Below are 23,766 nucleotides of genomic sequence, written 5' to 3' on the forward strand. Positions count from 1 at the left end.
TCCAAGCGAATCACTCTTGCTTAAAATATGCATGAAAGGACGAACGCAGAAAAAACCGGATTTTCTCTTCAGCAAACGAAATTTTTCCGCTCCCGTCAGCGAACACGTTCATCACTAAGCGCAGTTTCATGTCAAAAATAATGATCATCTTGTAATCTTGATCTAGTTTTCGTCTATCATGTAAGGGTATGGTCAGTGTAGCCACTCTAAATTGCCTGGAAGGATCTGTATCTAGACTGCTAGTAAGTGATTGAATTATTTAAAAAATGTAATGTTAAAATAATTATGCATGCGCCGCGGTGGCTCAGTCGGTAACGCGTCTGACTACCATGCTACAGGTCCCGGGTTCGATCCCCGGCCGGTTCAAATCCGGGAACGTTTCTAACGTTGGAAGCGGCCCCGGCGCCCACCCAGCGTCGAATAACATGGGTACCTGGGGGATATCCTGGGTGGTAAAGGCGGTCAGGGTCGTGATGCTGATCACATCACCCGCACTCAAGATCAAGAAAGTGTGGGGCGTTACCCCCACACCCCCTATACGCCTTCATGGCGTGGTGCTAATCACAGGGGAGCACTTTACCTTTTTTAAGCAGAGATGATATTGTTACCCTTCATGCAATATGTAGACACGGGTCTAATTTCAGTCACCAAATCAAAAGAACAAATGTATTGATTATAATGACGTTATGTAGATGAGCTTCTCACTAAGAACAATATAAAGCACGTAACATTATCAGTTCTTTGATAAAAACTAAAGCCGGAATGGACAAGAGAAGTCAAGAAACTGCAATGTGCATTGAATTATGCAATTCTAGAGAGGATTATTCTGGCTGTAGGCCCGAGTGCCAGCAAGCTTTTATGGCATCTTAGGTGGAAGAATATTTTCCGGAGATCTCCTCTTGTATATACCCTCTGCTGGCCAGCGAATTCCATCTGCAAAAAAACATCTTAATGGAAATGTTGCTTACCCAAGCAAGTCACGAGATAAGCACAGAAGTGATACTTGCAGATATCAAATTCCTATTTAAAGTAGCCAGTGGCCACATGAGAGTATGCTCACTTTCGGAGCTTTAGTTTCGAGTGCTTCCTCGGAATACACGAAACACTCAGATCTCCGTCTACCCCAAGTCAAGATCGTGTTTCATGTATAGTTTCCTGTTCTTTAGATTAGCCAAGTGCAGGCTGTTTCAAAGTTACACCAAGTACGAGTCAGAAAAGTGAATAATCTGATTTTTCTTTTCTGCCTGCTATTTCTATAGCCATGCTGATATGCATAGATACCGTGCACTCTCATAGGAAAGCTCACTCATTCCTAAAGACGGTCTGTTGCCACCGTCTTCAGTTTGTCCCGGTCGTAAGCGAGATCAATCTAATTTTGACCATTCTTACAAATGTGCTTAAAATTGTTAATTTCGACAAGAAGATCGTGTTTCAGGAACTCATCTAGGACAACCCATGTCTTTTTGCAACCTCCTGTTTCTGCGCTGGTGTAGATATGACATTGGTGAATGGTTGGTGACAGCGTATACGCACTTTACACAAGTACAAGAACGTTCGCACTTCTTTGGGAGCAGAAAGAATAAGTTCCTGATCCTTGCACGCTGTGTTTGTGCTATGTGGACTCGTATTTATTGTGCAATGAGTATTGTGAGATAGCCCAGGTTTTGAACTCTGATATATATATATATATATATATATATATATATATATATATATATATATATATATATATACAGCGTGTCCCAAAATGATTATCGGGGTTTCATAGTCGTTTAATTTCCCTTATATTTGGGGTACTAGGACAAAGCTTATGTGGGAGGGTCAATCCATATGAAATCATACCAGCTGGTTGCTTGACCATTTTTAAAAAAGTTTATTTTTTGAGTGGTGTGAGCCTCATATATTGACAGTTCAGAACCACTCTTATTTTATTTTTACTATCACCGATTTGAAGATAGCGGGCATTTTTTTTATCATGGCGCGCGTCATTTTCTCCATTCGTAAGCATCTGCGGAAACTTTTTTTCTCAGCTCTGGTAAGTCCTACGACAATGAGACAAAATCTGTGATGTTAAGCACATTATAGGCTAGAATTATATTTCTGTGTAATTTTCTAAATATTATTCCTTCATAATAAATTTTAAGGTTAAAATTGTGTATTTTAATCGCTCAAAATGACATTTTCGGACATTTTTTTTGGGGGGAAGGCAGTTTGTTTGATACTTGGATTTTTTTGTGCAAGTACCTGTGTCAAAATTATTTGAAGCTTGAAACTTTAATATTTTTTTTTTCTACAGGGTCATAAACATGTACTTTTTGTTAAAAAATCCAAGTTCAGGGTTAAATATCTCTGGTGGGCAGTTGTTTAAAAATCTGAAATTTGTACACAATACAGTACTTCAGGATAAGTAACTTCAGTAAAAATTTTGAGTTTGAGATTTAATTGGTTTAGGAGATACAAAACTCGTGAAAAATTCAACATTTTGCATTAAATATGGCATGCCTAATTTCATTTCTTATTAACATTGTGTGTTGAAATTCTGCAAACTGTAATTTGGAATGTCAATGAACAACATTACAATCCTGAAATGGCTCTGCAATAAAGTATATATACGAGGGCGTGCTGAAAAGTAACGCTTCCTATGTTTTTATTTTCTTTGTTACCTTGTAAACGCATTTTGGATTTTGAGCAACCATACATTGCACTTATAAGACTTCCCAGCTTCTCCATTGCAGGTTTCAAACTTCTATCGCCAGGGGGTGCTGAACTATTGCGAGGAAAATGGCAGCATGTAACCATGCAATGTTGGTGAAGCGCCTGAAGTAGCGTGCGGTGATCGAGTTTCTAAACGCAGAAAATGTGCTACAAATTGACATTCATCTGAGACTGAGGGAATATTATGGGGATGAATGTGTTAGACATCAGTACTGCGCGATCTTGAGTTTATCATGCTCTTAAAGAAAACCCACAGCTGAAAAAATCTCGGCTATGTGAGAGAATGGAGTGAAAGGCCAGGAACTAGAACTGATGGAGGTCATCGGATTCGTGTTCAGCTGAGGTTTTCTTTAAGAGCATGATAAACTCAAGATAAACTCAAGATCGCGCAGTACTGATGTCTAATACATTCATCCCCATAATATTCCCTCAGTCTCAGATGAATGTCAATTTGTAGCACATTTTCTGCGTTTAGAAACTCGATCACCGCACGCTACTTCAGGCGCTTCACCAACATTGCATGGTTACATGCTGCCATTTTCCTCGCAATAGTTCAGCACCCCCTGGCGATAGAAGTTTGAAACCTGCAATGGAGAAGCTGGGAAGTCTTATAAGTGCAATGTATGGTTGCTCAAAATCCAAAATGCGTTTACAAGGTAACAAAGAAAATAAAAACATAGGAAGCGTTACTTTTCAGCACGCCCTCGTATATATACTTTATTGCAGAGCCATTTCAGGATTGTAATGTTGTTCATTGACATTCCAAATTACAGTTTGCAGAATTTCAACACACAATGTTAATAAGAAATGAAATTAGGCATGCCATATTTAATGCAAAATGTTGAATTTTTCACGAGTTTTGTATCTCCTAAACCAATTAAATCTCAAACTCAAAATTTTTACTGAAGTTACTTATCCTGAAGTACTGTATTGTGTACAAATTTCAGATTTTTAAACAACTGCTCACCATAGATATTTAACCCTGAACTTGGATTTTTTTAACAAAAAGTACATGTTTATGACCCTGTAGAAAAAAAGATATTAATGTCTCAAGCTTCAAATAATTTTGACGTACTCTTTTGGTACACAGGTACTTGCACAAAAAAATCCAAATATCAAACAAACTGCCTTCCCCCCCAAAAAAATGTCCGAAAATGTCATTTTGAGCGATTAAAATACACAATTTTAACCTTAAAATTTATTATGAAGGAATAATATTTAGAAAATTACACAGAAATATAATTCTAGCCTATAATGTGCTTAACATCACAGATTTTGTCTCATTGTCGTAGGACTTACCAGAGCTGAGAAAAAAAAGTTGCCGCTGATGCTTACGAATAGAGAAAATGACGCGCGCCATGATAAAAAAAATGCCCGCCATCTTCAAATCGGTGATAGTAAAAATAAAATAAGAGTGGTTCTGAACTGTCAATATATGAGGCTCACACCACTCAAAAAATAACCTTTTTAAAAATGGTCAAGCAACCAGCTGGTATGATTTCATATGGATTGACCCGGGAGTAAACAACAACTCAGCAAGTTTACATAATGTACCTTATAAGTGTTTAATCTGAGCACCTTTCTTGACATCCGGTAGTCCAATCCTTCTGGACGCTTTCGTTCGACACACTTGGACGTCCAAAAACTCTTCCCTTTGCAGACACATCCAGTTTGAAACTTATTAAACCATAGACGAATGTCGTTATCGGACGGAAGATCACTTCCAAATCTCCGTCGAAGAGCTCGCTGAACTGAAACAGCAGAAACACACTTTGCAAATTCAGTGACACAAAAGGACGGAAGTCGCTATCTTGTAATACACCTACGCCGCTGTGACTGATGTGAAACAAATGATAGGGTAGCAAACTTCCACAACCGTTCTTATCGTACATGTACGATATAAATACTTGAAACCCAGATAATCATTTTGGGACACGGTGTGTAGCTACGAGGGGATGCTGAAAAGTTCGTAGCCCGACGTAGAAGGAATGATGAAACTTCATATTATAGTTACTCAACATACTTCCCGCGAAGCTCAATGCACTTTCTGGCCCGGTGCTCCAACTTTCGCAAACCACTTAAAATAAATTCTGAAGTTTGCTCCTCGCACCAATGCTCTGTGGCAGTAATCACCTTCTGATCCGAGGCAAAATGGCGTCCCTTCAGGTGTTTTGTGAGCTGAGGAAACAGAAAGTAGTCCGATGGAGCCGGATCGGGGAATAGGGGGGATGATCAAGACACTGAAAGCCCAGGTCTCGCAATTTCTGCTGCGTTGCTGCTGCTCGATGGCCAGGAGCATTATCATGGAGAAACAGACATGGTTACTTAATAAACCTGAAACAACAAGAAAGCCTGTCAATTATGCAATGCCTTTTGGTATACAAGGATATGTACTTTCAAGACATAATGTGAGCTTCCTGTAAACAGTTTGCGAACTTGGTCGGGTTACGAACTTTTCAGCATTCCCTCGTATATATAATTACGGCTGAGCCGATACCAATATTGATTAATATTAGAGAATGAGTATTCTACTCCAGTGCTAAGCATAAATTTACCAGAGATTTGCTTCAAAAATTACACCAGAATATTGAAATACCTGTTGCGTGATTACAAAATACAGTTTTTCACATAATATTGGTACAAAATCATTCTAAACTTCAAAATTTGAATAATTTCCAGGATAATTAAACTCTGGAAAAGTAATGGCCGGTATCGGTAAATCAAATCCAGCCGATACTTTCCGATACCGATACAGTAGAGGAGTCAGAACATTGTTTGTTCACTTTGATATAACTACTCAGAATTCTCTCTAAGACTTTACATTTAGTGCATAGTCCGAAGCCTATGTGGGACATGAAATTAACGGTACTCTTGGCAACGCTGCGAAGAGCCCGTTTTAGAGCTCCCTTAAAATAGAAAATACCTTGAACCTTAGAAAGAACCATTAAAATTGAAAGATAAGCGCTGTGACGTAACTAATAACTAAGCTGCCCCCGGACTCTCTGCACAGGAGCACTTTCCCCAGTGTTACAAAGCACCAATTTCAAGGAAAATTAGAATCTTTAATGGTATGCGCGCCTAACAGCGGGGAGAGAATGTAACCCCCCTTATCAGCACGATTTGTTTTCATACGTCAACCGAAGGAGCCAACCAAGGCCAAGAACGTATCTGGTGATCTTGCATCCCACCGAGCCTTGAAGCAAAGTTTGCATTTTTCCAGCCTGGGGTTGAATCAAGGATAAATGCAAGGACAACAAAGGTTATTTTAATTGCTGTACTCATGCGTGAAGTAATCACGTCGTTGAAATTTGGAGGGGACAAATATTTGTCATTGCGTGGGGCTATAAAGAAAGGAAGAATATGTTCAATGTCCCTAAAAATTAGCAACGATGATGGATTCATTATCTCTAATATGATCAAAAGAATAAGGTTATGTTTTTGATTTTTTTGTACTTAATTTTGAGCTTACAAACCTTTTGTACAGCATTCCATAAATGAATCGGATATATAAAAAATATTTCTCATAAAATTTCACTGGAGGCAAATTACATATAGATTTATCATATTTGTGTTTTGGATGATTCACCTCTAGGGTCGAACACTCCACGCGATCAGTAACGAGGTGAATTGACTAATAATTTCCTCGTAGAATACTACAAATTTACATAGATGCTTAAGACACACACACATGCGACGGACTAATGAGAATGATAGTATACATCCGAAAGTAGAAACTGTTTACATGCACAGAAGTACTTAAACCAAATCCACGGACAAACAAAAAATAACATAAGCAGATTATACAAATAAATATTAGCCTTGAAATCGAGGAGTCTCGTGTTCGAGACCCGGTGACAGCACGTAGTGGTTCGGATCCCACTTTAATATGTTGTCCCAGTCCCGATTAACCTCTCTGTGCATAAAGTGGACTTTAAAAAACTGAAACAATCTTGGGCTTCACTTTTGTCAATAGCCTTGTACATGATAGTCTAACTTTTAGTACTAATGATGAAATCAGCTAGCAGTATTCAGTTCAATGTGATGTGGAAAACATTAGAGCATTGCCACCCAAACTACGGCTCGAGGGCCACGTCCTACCCATCATAGTGCTTGATGTGGCCCGCCTTGGTACTTACAAAAACTGAAATTAGTATGTCAAATTAGTAGTCATTTTAGAGTTTCCTAATACTGGTGTACCTGACTCGAAAACTAGAGAAATAGCTCGTATTTTCAAATTAGTCAAATTGTGGATTCTGCCGCGCGAAATGCAAAATGTTTTCAAAATTGCACGAAGTTGATAATGAATGCAGAAAGTTGCATAATATTTACTAAAACGATATAATCTAAATTTATTTTGAGACATTGCCTTTAGGGCAAATTTATTGTAATATGGACTGCGACTAATAGCTCGAATATTTACCAGCTTTTCAAATTTTGGACGTAGAAGAGCAAACTTAACAAGAGATCTGTTTCATCCGATGTCTTGGTCTCCTCCGTACAGTGACTTTTCGAATGTAAGTGTATAATCTTTAAAACAGGCCAGCTCGTCTTATTACACAAGCGTACAGTGGGAATATTTTCCTTGCACATCTGTATTAATCCTTAGAATATAAACATTGGAAGACTGACCTTAGGTGAGGCCAATCCTCAAACACTCATCCAGCATTTGAATAGATGCTTTCGCTACGTGTTTCCACAGTCAGAATAACCGCAAGGTCTTTGGCATCGAGGTCGTGAAGGGTATTTTGGTTGATTGCATGGAATTTAAAGTATATTGGTGAAGGATGTGGTCTTGGCACTGGCGGCACGTAGTCTATACGTAGCGTACAATCGTAAGAGCTTGGTCTCTCAAGATAAACAAAAGTCAATGTAAGGTCAACAACACGTGAAATTCGGTATTTGCAATTGTTTACAAGGAGTAATGCCGCCTTTCTTGATGCGGCTGTCGCCTTGTAATCAACGGGTTCTCGGTGGAGGCACAATGCACAGTGATTCGGATCCCGCTTTAGACTGTAGGTCCAGACCCGATTAGGCCGTCCAAGCAAAACGAGGCTTAAAAGAACTGGGAGCAATTCTGACCTGGGTTCCCTTGTAAGGAACCATAGGTTGAGCGTCTGGTAATACTGCATGTGAGGTGTTCACTTTTGAGTGAGGGGAGGGGTCATTCAAATGCAAACCTCGGGTGGTTGTCCTGTACAGTAAGTTGCACACTAGAGATCTCCATGGAACCACTTTTGCTCGTTCTTACTCTTTCGAGTCTCCCACCCTCGAACGTGCTACGATCAAGCGTACACAAGGGATTATCATTTTAATGTGACAATAATAGCAGACACATACGTATATGCACAATATTAGCCTTGGTAGTTTCAGCCCACAATCATCTATTTCATTTTCATATTTCACTGTGTATTGGTAAGATAGACTAAACTATATTTTAACGAAGTTTCAATTTCACTGTCTCTTTCACTTCACGATTCATACACGAGCGCCCACCACATTATTCCAGCAAAGATGATCACAATTCCGTACGCTATCTAGCGGCATCCCTGAGAACTATTGGCGCTAGAGCGAAATACTTTCCCTGCAGCACCCTACTGCACACTGAGGATCAGCAGTTAACGTATATACTTCACGGAAATTAATTATTACCACTCGCTATCTCTGGTTGATTGATTGAAGTGAAAATTTTGGATGCGTTAGTTCTTAGGCTATTTGCATCCTTCACATTATACGGGGCCAAGCCTCTTACCATAGCAAAAATGAATATACGTGTGTCTGAGGATTTAAATCTCCTTACCCAAGTTAAAAGCTGAAGCTGTAATGGAGCGCTCAGCACATATAGGGACAACCCACAACCATACAGAGGATTATACTGGCTGTAAGTCCAGACACCGGAGCCTCGTTGGCCTGCAGATATGCTTTTTAGCAGGGTATACTGCGTGGAAGTGAGGTTGACATTTGGGTGGTCACTGGAAAGTGACACCCCCCCCCCTTTCCTTTACCGTGCCTCTTGTTGAGTCCCGGCCTGCACACTCAACCCATCGTGTTTCAGTTGACATAAATGTATACTTTTTTTTACTAGTGATACTTTAAACTGTTAAATGATGCACTGATTGTGCATCAAAATATACAGAGAAATGCACCAATGGGTACTTTTGTCAATTCCTTGTCAGTTTAAGTGTGCCAGTTGATCCACTAAAACTGCATCAATCTTGGTTTGATGCATTTAAAGGTCGGTCTCTGTGGGCATGGGCCTTCATTGTGTGTGCGACTCTTTCTCATTTTCGCACAATCATCGCCGCGATTAGCGTAAATAGGCATAAAAAGGCGAAAAATGAACAAACATACGGCGCTTGGTTTTACTCGGTCAAATCTCGACTGTTAACCCTTTATGGGCTGAGTGCTTAATACTTGTAGGGTCTGCTGATCCATCCACGATAGAGCTGACGATTCACACTCATCCTCATTGTTAATTTACGTAGGCAGAAAAGCAACATGAAATAACAATGTAAAACAAAATCGATTTGAATGACGTCCTCATGTTGGCACTACCCGAACTCGAGTCTGCTTGCGATCGAGAATATGCAAATCTCAAGCGCAACACGCAAAGATTATGTGTACCTGTCGTGGTCTGAGAGTTCCACATTTTATTTGCCCAGATTTTTGGAAACTACTTTGTTGGATTGTTTGCATCGCGCACAAAAATTCCACATTGATTTGCCCCCTTCTCAATTTCCTGTGTACTTCTCAAGACACACGTGTCACTCTATAAATGCATATTGTTCTCCTATGAAATTTCATTTGGACCGCTTTGGGCGAATCTTCTTATTAGTGTATCATTGCATTGGGTGATAATTGCTGCCGCACAAGCATAAAATGAATATACCATTTTTGGTGTCTTCTCCCTTTCAGAGAGCTTTCTTTAAAATATTAGAATAAACTCATTGCAGATATAGTATTGAGAAGGTCTTGTAAAAATGTAGACGAGATCGAGACACTGTGTATATATTATACTCGAGACTGACTTCACGCACGAGACGAGACGAGAGACTGCCAAGCCTCGTCTCATCTGTTCTCGATGAACATCTGTTCTCGATGTGCTATCTTGTAGCACATAATCGCATGATTTTTACTCATATGGATCCTATTTCCAAACTCTCCCCTACTCAATCATTAGAGCTTTGTTAAGAATATTATTTTTCACATTCTGTTCAATATAAATGTTTCGTTCTTTACCCTACCTATCCCATTCATGTGATTAATGGTCTTTGCGTTCATTTGCAGTGGCGGCTCATGCTACTTATTGTTAGGAAGACGGCATTCCTAAAATAATATTAAAAAAAAATAACTATTTGAAGATGAACTCCATGCGGCGGTCTTTCATTATTCATTTTTACTTGTACGATTTACCATTCAGAACACCAGATTATATAACTTACGGCCAGAAAACAAATAACTTTTTGAATCTATTCGAAAACTTAAACTATCGCGCACTTACTGACAATCGAAACGGACACGTTATAATGGCCGACCAATGTTTCTCTCGGTAATCTAATCACCAAGAAATATAGGGTAATCATATGTTTATGCGCGGTGTCCACCGTCTGGTCATAGTGTGAGAGCTTTCGATTTCTACCACTTGGCAGCGCCACCGTACATAGGCTGCGTTGAATGCAGTCTGCTTTTTAGCATGACAAGGGCCTAGCAGGGAGGGAAATGGAAGCAGTGCTTACGTTAGAGTTAACATGGAAATGTACTTGCAGTCCCCGAGGGGGAAGCGACTTCATATACCAGTTTGCCTCTCGTCGCGCGCCAAGTGAATTTGAAAGCTCCACACAGCGCAACGGGACGCAGTAAGATAGCGGAAGTATAAATATTTAATTTTTGCACTAATGGCAACAAAATATAATTTGTTTGGACTGCAGCCCCCCTTCATCGGCCACCACTGTCCATTCGTGTTTTTCTTGGCGCCTACTATACTTCTTGTTGCATTCTTTTCTGATTTTTGCCGACAGGGGATCGACTACCTATGAACGAAAATTGTGTGAAGTCGCCAATATATAGTTTGGATGCTGGAACGTCGTCCATGTAGAGTACGCGAGGCACCTGTTGCAATTGCAGTGCTGTTGACCCTAAATTGCATGCCCGCGTCCGCACACATTCGCAGCTGCGTGTGTTTCTGCGGATTCCGTTGTTCTCCGCTTGCGTAACAGTTTTGAGGAACTTTCAATGGGTCCGGTCAAGTCGAGGAGAGTTGTTTGCTGTTGTTGGCTTACCCTAATGACCGTTTCCCTGGCAACGTACCAGAAGCAAATTCCACCTCCCGTGCCGTAAAATGCGAAGCTGGAGGAGATCTTTGCACCCTTCGCTGTTTCGCGTCGCTCGTTCGTTCACGCTATAAGCGTAATCGCGACCAGTTGGATTCAAGAGTTGACATTGATCTTACCTGAGATCCGAACCTCTGCTTCGGAACGGGCCGCACCAGAGGAAAAATAAAATAAAACCGTGATAGAAAAAAAACAAATCGAAAGAAACATAAGAGAAAAATACAGCACCGTCTTTTAAACCAGAGAATTGATCTGCTAACTAGGCGGATATCGTTGTATATTAACTGATCTCCCAGAGCTCCTGCATAGCCCAATGGTTAGGTCTCTAGCCTTCGGTTCGAGCGGTCCCAGGTTCGATAAAATTTCGGCATTGAACCAGCATCGTAAGGGAAATTGGAGAAGGTACTTGAGAAGAAGTGGTAACGGATTCTGGTCTCGAAAGACAGAATACATCGGCGATGGGACTCAACGTGATGACCAGGCGTCTCTCAGTGAAAAAGCTGCTTGGCAATTCTTTGACCCCAAAGGGCTGTTGCACCACGGAGTTGTATAATAGGTTGTGTCAATGTTAAATGGTTATTTATAACTGTGCAGCCTTAATTGGATCTCAACCAAAGATAAGCACTTCTTCATCCATGCTACCCTCTGATTTTAGAAAATAGCTTGGACTATCCTGATGGGTGTAATAGTGTATGATAGGTTGTGTCAATGTTAAATGGTTCTTTATAACTGTGCAGCCTTAATTGGACCTCAACCAAAGACAAGCACTTCTTCATCCATGCTACCATCTGATTTTAGAAAATAGCTCGGACTGTCCCGATGGGTGTAATAGTATATAATAGGTTGTGTCAGTGTTAAATGGTTCTTTATAACTGTGCGCCTTAATTGGACATTGTATACCTATATAGTGCGTGTTTGTCCTGATTCTAACTCTGTATTTCAAGAGATCACACCCTCTCTCATCAATTGAATTAATTTATCATTTATTTTTCTAGTTTTAAGATGATAGAAGAGGCGCTCACTCGAAACTGTTAAAATAAGAAGATACAGACAATAGATAATGTCCCATTAAGATTGTGTGACATTTTAAACAATTGCCTGCCAGTGAAAACCTAGGGATCATCAGTTGAACAACGTATACACAAGATTGCATATAGTAAGAGCCCCGATTTTTGACCACTTCCAAATCAGAGAATCGGCAAAAGGGGTAAAAAAGAATGAGACATCAGATTGTCGCACCCCGATATATCTGCATACGGCATCTTTGGTATCTCTAAAAACACTTAAATTAGTCATTATTTCCTCTCTCCTGTTGCCTCCACGTTCTCTTTTAGGTTTATGACCTTTATTTCCATGTTGCTCAAGAGATATTGCACAAAGCAAGAATTTGGAACTGGGAAGGCAGTGGAACAAATGCTATCTTACACGGTATATTTTCCAGGAATGGTCGCAATGGTTTCAACTTGTTGCGAATCTGAGCCAAGTCTTCTGCGAGCTAAGACAAGGTGGACTGTTCGAGGACAAGAAACCTCCTGTCTGCGTTTATATAGGTCGCTTGAAGATGGCAGTTCTCGATAGGTATCAGAAGCCCTTTTGTAGACCCTGCTCCAAGTTGCCAAGTTTCTGAGAACTATAACATTGAAAGGCTATGTTTGAATTCTAACAGTGCGAAGGCTTTGCGACGTGCCCCCCCCCCCTCCTCTTCCTCGACTACACTGGTGAAATGACCGTCTAGGACCGTCAATTTCCAACTACTTACCTAAAATCTACGGCAAGGGGCCTGGCTCCATGTAAAGTGACTGGTGCAAATAGTCCAAGTGTTGATGCACCTACAATTTTGATATCAATCAATCAATCTACCTGAAAGTATGAACGGCCAGTTTACTTACTCTAATTCATGTAAATTTGAAAAATTCATTAAAAAATATGTTTATGATGCATGTGTAATTAGTGATCATTTTAACGGTAGGATATTGTAAATCTTACGGTATCTTCTAACAGTGTTCGCACTATATTTCAGGGATAGTATGGTCGGGGTGGGGGTATTGACTAATTGTAGGGCAAAGATGTTCGAACACTCCTGTTACTTTTGTTCCATACGCTCTGAAAATATTGTGCATACAGGCTTTGAAAATGTTTAGAGTGATCAAAGTCTGGAGAAAAAATTGCTGAGGACATTTTGAACTGCCTTGTGAAACCGCGTTCTCATCTCGACGTACAAAATATGATAGTGACTGTTGGACTAATCTTCCTCAAAATAGTCGACTAAACTTTTGACCAGGGTTTTTATAGGGCCATGAACCCGTAAATTCTATTGGGTTTCGCTGCAGGTCCGGAACATTTTTTCTCGCACAATTTAAATTCGGTCCAAGTTGCGCATTGTTTCGTTGAAAAAATGTTACTGGATCCGGAAAAAAGGCTCGTAGACCGTATTTAAATTCAGCCGGAAAAGAGGTTCTTAGACTGAATTGAAATACTTTATAGATAGAAAGGTTTTTTACGGTCCAGAACCCATTTACGCTTGGTGATTTTCTCTCCTGGACCGGAATTGAATTTAATTAAAATACCTGGACCTTTAACAACCCAACCCTGCTTTTGAGTCCTTTGAATGTTACGATTGGAACTGTGCCTACCGTTTTAGATAGAAGTTCTAGAGGGGAATCGATGCAACGATCTCTTGATTAAAAGTCCTGCTAGCACGTGCAGTTGGAAAACGATCACGTGCCGGCGTTAAATGGATCATTAAGTGTTCGCTGATCCCTTCTCAAGGGTCACGGATGTTATTTTTGTGTATAAGTGAAGTCAGATGTTAATTGCATGGGTAAATTCGTACAAGTGCGTTGTTGTTGAGTGTCTCTGTCCCCTCTGTCGTGTGGTGTCATCAAACGGAGGCGAACAGCGGCCTTTGCCAGGTCCGTTTTATATTGTCTCCACGAACGTCTCGATTCGGCGGTGCTTTTGTCCCCTTAAGAAAACTTTTACTTAGTGCGATGGATAAGCGTCGGTTCAGCTCCTTCTCGTCCAAGGATGGGATGCAGGAATTGCTGCTATTGAGAGAGGTATGTTCGTTTTGATTGTGTGTGGAGTGTCTTTAATAACTCATCCTTTGTCGAGCCCTGCCCACAGGAAACTAAATGCATTACATCGACTGATGCACTAAAGTGTGTTTTATGGCCTCTGGGATGAAGAATTTGATGCACTTATGCATTTTTCTCGATTAAACATGCTTTTTTTCTCTTTCCCAGATGATGCATTTACTTTTCTGTGTTTACAGTTCAGTTTTTTCGCATGGAAAGCTAGGGCTTCAGCTATTAAGGATATAACCTTTGCGTGTGGCGTTGCCTCATTGCTGGTCCAGACCCTTAAGTAGAATCCTTCTTCCATTAGCATCACAACCCTTTGTGGGTTTTAGCTTTCTCAGAAAAATCATTCCAATCTTTCCTCTTTGCCATTTCTTTCCAATTTCTAACTTTGAGAATCTTTAGATATTCACATACATCTTCAAACCATCTCATCCTATTATCTTCCAACTGGTCGTCTCCCCATAGGTTTCCATTCTAATATGTGTTTTATAGTTCTCGTGTTGTCCATTCTTTGTATGTGGCCCAACCATTTAATTCTTGACTTTTAATATATCTTATAATGTCTGCACCGTTAATTAATTTTTCTAGTACCACATTATTTCTTATTCTCCATATATCATGTTCTGTCTGTACCGGGCCAAAAATCTTCCACGTCGGGATATTGTCCAGGAAAGTATTTGGATATTATCTATTGTTTATTATTTTTTTTTCTGATTCGAACACCGTGTTTCAAAGAACATATCTTCTCGTTCTCACGTGACTATAAGAATAGGAAAAAAAGTTAATCTCAGAAGACTAGAGAAAGCATACAAACAGTGATAACGTCCACTTAACATTACGTGTTAATGAACCATTATCAATACGAGTCAGGCAGATATTATTATTGGCGTGCACTGTTAATTATACATTGTAAGTGCTTCTACTTGTACCAATTAACGTTGCGTGCTAATAAAGAAACATTGTCACTGATATTCAGAGAAGTGTATTAAATATTATTATCACGAGAATCGTTTAAAGGCAATGTTTGCAACTCGTGATCTCAGAAGCACAGCAACCCTACAAAAATAGCTCCCATGATAACTTTTATCACATTCGTTTTCTGTCCACACGTAACCATAATATGCTTTTCAATAGTAAGACAGTAACGCAATAAGAGCATTGCACAATTTTACAAGGAAGAGAAAAGAAGCACTGTGTTTTTGTTTATATTGGAAAGTTTACGTTTGGAGTTGATGTAGCCAGAAAGCTCCATTTTGCTAGGCTTGTTTGGAGTGGATCCCACGCTTTATTGGCAAAAAAATGTAGAGATTATCTTATCTTGTTGGGTTTAGGCACGGGGAAATTATTAAGCCTATTACGTCGTAAGAGTACGGTAGCAGAGGCCGTTTTTCTTGTTACTCCGTGGTGGAGTGGTCTGGGTAACGGGATACGAAGCCAGAGGTCCCAGATTCGACCCCTGATTAAGGCATTGTATTTTTCCTGTCATCCATTCCATCATTTATCGCCATCGTCGAGACCAACCCAAGGGGTAGATAACAGGGTTGTTAAAGGTCGAGGAATTTTAAATAAATTCAATTCCGGTCGAGGAGAGAATCAGCAAGCGTAAATGGGTTCTGGACCGTATAGAACCTTTTTTATCTGTAAAGTATTTCAATTCGGCCCAGGTACCGTTTCCCAGATCAATTTAAATACTATCCACGAACCTTTTTTCCGGATGATTTTAAATTCGGTCCAGGAACCTTTTTTCCGGATCAGTTTAAATACGGACCAGGAACCTTTTTTCTTGATCAATTTAAATACGGTCCAGGAAACTTTTTCCAATGAAACAATACGCAACTTGTACCGAATTTAAATTGTGCGAGAGAGAAAAAATGTTCCGGTCGTGTTACGGAACCCATTAGAGTTGATGGGGTTCCTGGATCTTTACCAACCCTGGTTGAAAAGCGACGTAAATACACAGAAAGTTTTATTATGTATCCAAGTCTGTTATTAACCTGATTTTTTGTTAAGAATTGATATGGTTTTGTTTAGGGTTAAAGTACAGGTATTTGCAACCCTTGGTTAATTGATAGGAGTTCGCTACAGAATGGATAATTTTCTCAGAGTATAATGGGGAAAAAAAAATCTTCATTCACGCCGGAAGTTAACCTGTTCCATTCAGCTATATAGCAAGGTACATTCTTTATTATTAGATGCTAATTTGAAACTGAAGAAGTGTTTTACTGATTCACAAGCACTGTGTGAAATGCGTTGAACATTATGGAGTCCAACTTCTTCCCCTTTTCCCATAAAGTGGACAAAAACCTCAAACTCAAATCAATCAAATTTCGCTTCTAGTTTAAAAACGGGACAATTAAGCGTTCCAAACATATCTCTCCAGGACAGGTTGTAAAAGGTTGTAAACTAACACCAGGACAGGTTAAAACCGGGATGTCCGGCCACTCTAGCTTATACCGTTGTGTAAGTCGTTTGTTTTTATTGTACCGTCCTATTCTCCCATAATTCTATGCGTCAACTGGTACACTATTCTCACCACCTATTTGGATCCACACCATTAGATCTTGCTGCAGAAGAGAAGAAATGTAGAATGGAACATCTGGCCAAGTTTGGATAAATTTAGCCTTGCACGAGGTAGGGACGTCTCTCACTATTGATCACAGGCTTGTTGAACGATCCGTAACACCTTCCCAATAGAATGCACTTTGATCTCGGAAAGTATTGGTGCATTCTGACAACAGAGGCGTTTATGTCACGTGCTTGCAATGAACCTAGGTACACCATTTAAGACATGTTTAGTTGATCGATTGAGATTTGCAACCACGGATACTCGTTTCTGTGGATAACTTTCTGTTCATATAAATTTTGTATTGATTGCAGTTCATATGATAATAATGTTTTCTCCAATGAAATAAACTTATCGGTTCGATACACGGTGGAGACACATAACGGTTTGGATCTCAGTTAAAACTGTAGGTCCAATCACGCTTAGCCTGAAGTGGACTTACAACGAAAACCCATACTCAAATTATCCGATTTGATCTCGAAACCAAGCATCGTGCGCACACCTTACTGATTTTTTCAGCTCTTGTATCTAATGTCGGATATTTCCCAAGGCACAGGTTCTTATCTGCTAAACGGCTAAGTTCTTCTGCGTATCACTTTAAATATCATATAAATAGCATCTTGAAATATAAATTCACAAATTCTTCTATCAACTGTTACAAATATTTTGAGTGTTCAACTTACTAATCTTCGAACTCGAAGAGTGAATGATTTTCATGCACCCACCAGATTGGGTTCCGCTTCATTTCATGACAAAAGACAGAATCCGTGAAATAACTAATAACTTTGGTTTTAGTTTTATTATTGTGCCAAAGACCTCAGAATAATTGTGGTGGAAAATTAATTACGATTTGTTACAAGTGAGCTGCTCGCTGGCTCAAAATCTAAAAAATATTTACGTTGAACCAAAATTTTGAGTATTTTGCACTTATGAAACAACAAACACTGTTTTGAGAGTGTAACGAAGTTCGTGCAAAGACAAAAGAATGGCAGCAGAGTTGCCTTGTCGAAAACGAAAAAATACGATATTTCAAGAATAAAATTAATGAATTAATTTCGGGACGTTGATGCAGTAAATAAAAATATCAAAAAGTGGTTCTCTAGAACCTTGCTTTCTCAGTGCTCAGGTAAAAATTTCAAAATTTTCTGTCGACTGTTTCTCCAGATAATCGTGACCAAAGCTTACACAGGCCTGACGATGAGAATCCTCAATTTTCGCCAAGGTAGGAGATCACCTTGAAGCGTATATGCAGCCATAAAAATTGCTAACGTCGGCGATACGTTAAAAACAGCTCGCAGACAAACTCTAGGAGAATTCATGTTGAAATTAGGCAGGGGGTTACTTGGAGCCGCGTTGTGCCAAATTGCTTCTTGCCGTGTATTGCGGTCATCGCAGGTGAGAATGGCGCGGCGTGGTGCCAAGGTGGCGAAAATAAGGATCCATCACGTGATCACGGAGAGGACAGCGTCGCTCTGGTTCCTGTCGGCGGTGAATAACGCATGTTGACTTTGCCGTTAATTGCGGGGACGTTTCCGTACGTGAGGGTTGGCAAAGACTGCTTGGTGACTTCTGTGAAGGCATGCCGACGTGGGTAGTTCACTTCCGCGTTTTCTAGCTCTCGGCTCTTCTCAGAAATCTGTCTTCGTTTGTTTTTTTCGGACCCCTTTCGAAAGTGACTGTGGCATTTGCTTATATATTTTTTTTTGCTTCCTTGGACATCAAAGCTGCCGTACACAGAAAAATATAATTACTTCGAAAAAACTAAATTTGGTAATTTGGATTAAATTGCGTGACAATTCTAAACAAATGTGCTCTCTTGGTTAGAATTATTAGAAGATGTACTGGTGTATAAGTACGGTAGCAAAAGAGAAAGAACGAGACATATGTCCTAGGCTCTATTTCTTCGAGAAAACTCTAGTGCAAACCAAAATTCCTTTTCATGCGACTTATTCAGACATACCAAATAAATAGGTTAGTTATATTTATCTATTAGTGGCAACTGTGAACCAAGCCTAGTTGCATACAGTCAGGATAAGTTTAGTTTTTTCGAGAGTTCGTAGCGTGAACTGAAAATTTAAAAGTCAATATTAATGTCTAATTATTAACATTTTATATTTATTTTGCAAATCAACGTACAGAGTATCAATATCTGCCTTTCTGCAGCATAGAACTATAAGCGCGCGTGTGTGTAAACAAACTATGTTTGTATCATTTAATAATCGATGGTGGTAACTACGTTTAACTAGAAGTAACTTAACTCATTTGGTTAAGTAGGTCGCGAGAGTGTTATTAATTTTAATGATTCAATTTACATACATATTAAGTGGTCAGCCCGACGCATCACCTTTACCACTCTCCTTTTCAGGGTTGTCATTAAGTACAACTTGATAAGGTACGCTCATTGCTTACTTTTCCAGTGAACGCGCGGGACCCTTTGATTACAAAGCGACAGCCACACTGTGGTCAGCATCACGCTTCGACCGCCTTTACCTTAGGTGTGCTTTGTTGCATTTTTAAAAAAAAGTTTGATGTATTGTTAAGAACTGTACTTCTCTTTCCATCTCGGCATTCATACACTGTAGAAACAATAATGTTAATTAAAATATATATATATTAAATCCTGTATTCGCCACCGCCTAGTATGGATCGTTAAATGATCAACGTAGTTTACGTGAGTGTCGGGGAGGAAGAGGATCCGCTGGTTTCCTCAGCCTTTTCTATTTCTCCTCAACTCTCTCTTGATCAAAATTTAGAATTCCCTGCAATTTCCGGACGTTGAACTGATAATCAGCCAGGATCCAAGGACATGTGCTCGGCAGGAACACACCGTCTGGCGGATTTCTAAAGTAAACTGACCGTTAACTTTTAATTAACTCTTTCCCGGAGAGTGAAGCGCTTGACTTGCGCACATGTGTCTTATCAGGTCAACAATTGAATCTGGAGCACGCGTATACTATTCTCGTCAGTTTACACACACTCGTAACGGAATTACGTCTTGTTAACATTTGGTATTTCTGAAAACCATAAGAATTCTAAAATTGCCACTTGCCAGCAGTATTGCCTTCTGTTGAATTGGGCCAGTCCTTGTTCCATTTTTTAATTGCAGTTTTCTAGATAGCGTAGTGGTTACAGCTGTCGCATTGTAATCAACGTTCCTTCCCTTGTCTGCATAAGTGAGAATAAGGTACATTAAAAACCTTTTTGAAACTGTCGATTGGCAAAATGGTAACATTGACTCGCACTTCGTCGTGACTGTGCGAGACTGGCTAGATACCACGTTTCCGGACCACTGGATTGGTTGAGTGGGCCCCACGCTCGCCGGATTTGAATCCGTTGGACCATCCTGGATTGTGCAGCGTGAAGATTCGAATCACATGTTCACGTTGTAGCTTCGAACTACGTTGTCCGTGTGCTCAACAACCTGTTGACGTGTGGGAAACTCACGGAGAAATTTTCGGACACTTTGAAGAATTCTAATTCCAGTACGTTGTTGTTCGTAATAAGAGTAATGGGACATTTTTTTGCCTTATATTGTTTATTTTCACCCTTTAAAAGCATTACAAGTACCTGACACCAGATGAATAGAGAACATTAGAAACAAACAATACATGAGTTTTGAAGGTTCAAAATCGGACTGCTGAGCAAGCCAATACCCGCAAAAGCGTATCGCCCTTTTTAAAAAGAAATCCTTAATTCACTGAAGAACCTGTAAATGGATTCTTATAGACCAGGTATGTCCAATGCGTCGCAGTTATCTATTGTAATTATACGAATATATGCTAATGTCAGATTCTGAATATTTATCACTGCTATTCTTTCCCTTTTTTTAAGTGGCGCAGTTTTGAACCCTATCGTCTTTTGTTTCCTTACCGGCGCCAGCGGGTGTGACTCAGCAACTCAGCCGTGCAGGCGAAGATTCGCGCTGACTGCCAGTCGCCTTGCTGCGAGTACTTTTTGTAATGGTAAAAGACAAATAGTTATTTAATTTGTAACGCCTCAATATCATTGCCAGAAAAGGGCAATTTAGAACGTCATTATAAAGCACCGCATAGCAATAAATACGATGCCGATTTTCCGCCCAAAAATGACATTCGTAAAGCTAAACAGAAAATAACTTAAATCAAATATAGTAGTTGCTCAACAACAATTTATGATGAAATCAACCTCACAATCTAGCAAAGCTACCCTGTGTTCCTTCAAAGTTAGCCACTTGCAGATCGTTTACCAAAGGGGAATTCGTAAAAGAGTGTTTTCTGGAAATAGCCGATAATCTTTTTGATGGAAATAAGAACCAGAAAGAGATCTCAGCTGCTGTTAAAGATGTTCAATTATCAAGAAACACTATCGTGCGGCGAATCGAGAAAATGAGTCAAAACATAACTGATTAATACTAGCTCACTGCCTGTTGTGACAATAAAAAGTAATTAGATCACTACTTGATTGAAGTTGGACATGCCTGTTATAGACCAATGGGGAGTATGTAGTGAGTTAATTCTGGACATAACTCCATTGATACCCCATATAGATATACAGGGTGTTCCAAATCGATTAATCTGGTTTTAAGAGATATTTTGTTCGGAGTTTACAACGCCCGAGTGTTGATACGTCAATCTGAAGAAAATTTCCATCACAGTTTGTACCATACCTTACGTGTTCTATGTGACTTCCTTAAGTTGCAAGTTATCGAGTTGATAGAGAAATTGGTGTAATACTCGCAGCAGCATGTCCGTTGTCACTGATTCCACAGTGATTTTTCATCTCATAGAGAGTTGTGATCAACTGCAGCAAGTACGTCACATCCTTAATGTGTCCACAGAAGACGATCCGGTGACTTAGGTGGCTGCAGAGGGTCAACTCTGTATGAACTGAAACTCTGACGTTGTAAACTCCACATATACACAACCATTTGAAATACGATTAATTATTTTGAAACACGCTGTACAATTCTCATAAAGATAGCTTATTATTTTTCGGCCGACTCGTAATCTCACTATCGAAGGTTCGAGTCCAGAGCTGGGCGTCCCCTTGTAAGTATCAGTCAATTTATTCTAATTTTCATCCATCCTCATCGTGTGATTAGCCAGAAGTAGTAGAAAAACAACGCAATGTAACAAGAATATCCAACATACATTATCTTTGCGTAATTCCTTTCCATCGAGGAGCCTCCCTTGTAATCAATGGGTCCCGGGTTCGATACCCGGTGGAGGCACATAGTGGTTCGGATCCCACTTTAAACTGTAGGTCTAGTCTCGATTAACCTTACTGTGCATAAAGTGGACTTAAAATGTGACATGCAAATTGCTAAAAGAACTACCGCACCCAAGAATATTAATCAGTCGGTTGGTCTCTCCTTTAAGGGAAAGTGAGCTTTTGAGTCTTCAACGCGGACAAAGTTACGAAGCTGTTATCGATATTCAGCGTTTAAGATAACGGTAAACAATGATGTCCGGTGATCATTACATGGCTCGTTAATATGTAATTCAAGCTGCTCCCATATCGCTATCCAAGCCACCTTCAGTTTAACAGAGTGATTATCACGGTAATAATTCCCTGGAGGAGAAAAGGTGGTGGGAAAACGTACACAGTGAATTTCGAGAATAATATAATTGGCGCTAAATCCTCACACGCCTTCAAGGCGTGTTGCAACGTGCAGCTATAAATATTGATAATAAAATATTAATACAGTAAAACCTCATAATACGGACACCGATAAGCCGGACAAGCAAAAGGCCTTTTGGTCTTTCAAGGACTCCGCAAAAAGCCGTGCAACACTTCATGGAGTCTAATTATCCTGAAATATTATGCAAAATTAAGCGTTTATTTTCTTTTTGAACCAGATGTGTGTGAAAAAAAACTGATTTGTGTGTTTACTAGACCTTCGGATTTTAGGTTTTTAACCTATTTCTTTCCTTTACAGGTATGTAATAAATAATAAGTTACGTCAGCGTTTCGTTAAAAATTCAACAACTGATGAAGTTTTATAGGACCTAAAATAACCTATTTTCCTTTTTAGAACCTTTTTTGGGTTTACGCGCGTAAATCAAGCATTTTTTAAAGGTTTTTATATATTTTTAAAGGTTTTACTGGATTTTTATGTCACACAGAGGCATTTGCTTTGTTTAGTCACGAAAAAATTCAATGACGAACGTGTTTGAAACGTATTCTGTGTAGAATTCCCTTCCTCAAAGCCAATGCTGATTATTCAAAGCTCTAAACAAAGCAAAATGTCTCGTGCCACTATTACATGTACCACAGATAGAGATATATCTTTATATCTGTGGCTGTACTATCCAAAGTGGTCTGATCTGTGTGGTCTTGCTCACTTTCGCGTCACCGTGCTTTATGGCATTCACGCCTTGCAAACTAACATTTCAGCATTGAAGTTTGTACCACTGACTATGTTTTCGTTCAAAGATTATTTTTATTATTATTTTTTGTCTGTGAGGAGATTGACTGTGGATAACATGAAAAAAGATTTTTGCTTAAGTATACAGCGAAGAGTGGATTTTGATAGCAAATTTCCAATGGTAAGTTCTGCCATCGCCGTAGGGTTAGGCAACACACATAACGTTATGCATGATAGTGCGTATTTCAGGATATAGGTGTCCCAATTTCATTGCCGGTGACTATACCTAATCAGCATTTTTCAGGAATTTTCAACTAAAAATAGTTTTTTTGAACCTACTTCAAGAAGATTTTTAGGACCTATTTTAGGATTTTTAGAACCTATTTTAGGGTTTTTCGAACCTATTTTGGGATTTTTAGAGCCTATTTTAGGAACCTAAAAGCACACTTTTTAGAACCTAAAAATCCAAGGTCTAGTGATGACATCAGTTACATCTGAGCGTAACTCAATTATTTTAAAGATAATGTTTGGTAAATTGATGCATATAATTAGAGTGGGATACTTGCGTACTAATATTAATTCATATTTTGAACAACTTGTAATCATAACAATTTTCAAGAATCGGTATAGGTGAGAATATCGGTATCGGCTCAGCCCAATATCCTGAACAAGGTGGATTGATTTAACTCAGGTTGATTTAAATCAAGAATTCAACAGGTATTTTTTTTAAAT

The 23,766-nt window shown here is 39.4% G+C and overlaps 1 protein-coding gene across 3 annotated transcripts in view; it reads left to right on the top strand.

The window, feature by feature from the left end:
* Positions 1-23,766, top strand: part of plx (PTB_TBC1D1_like and TBC domain-containing protein plx) — a 182,008-nt gene that overhangs the window by 29,254 nt on the left and 128,988 nt on the right. Inside the window, exon 1 of one of the 3 annotated variants that reach the window (XM_083120932.1) lies at positions 13,952-14,101. The exons of the other annotated variants lie outside the window; for them this stretch is intronic. Within the exon in view, the coding sequence (XP_082977058.1) occupies positions 14,033-14,101 (69 nt within the window). The 5' untranslated portion in view covers positions 13,952-14,032. Of the gene's footprint in view, positions 1-13,951; positions 14,102-23,766 lie in introns of those variants that run through there. 3 annotated transcript variants of the gene reach the window in all.

This window comes from Lepisma saccharinum, chromosome 4, assembly GCF_977018435.1.
Source record: "Lepisma saccharinum chromosome 4, izLepSacc3.1, whole genome shotgun sequence".
NCBI lineage: Eukaryota > Metazoa > Arthropoda > Insecta > Zygentoma > Lepismatidae > Lepisma > Lepisma saccharinum.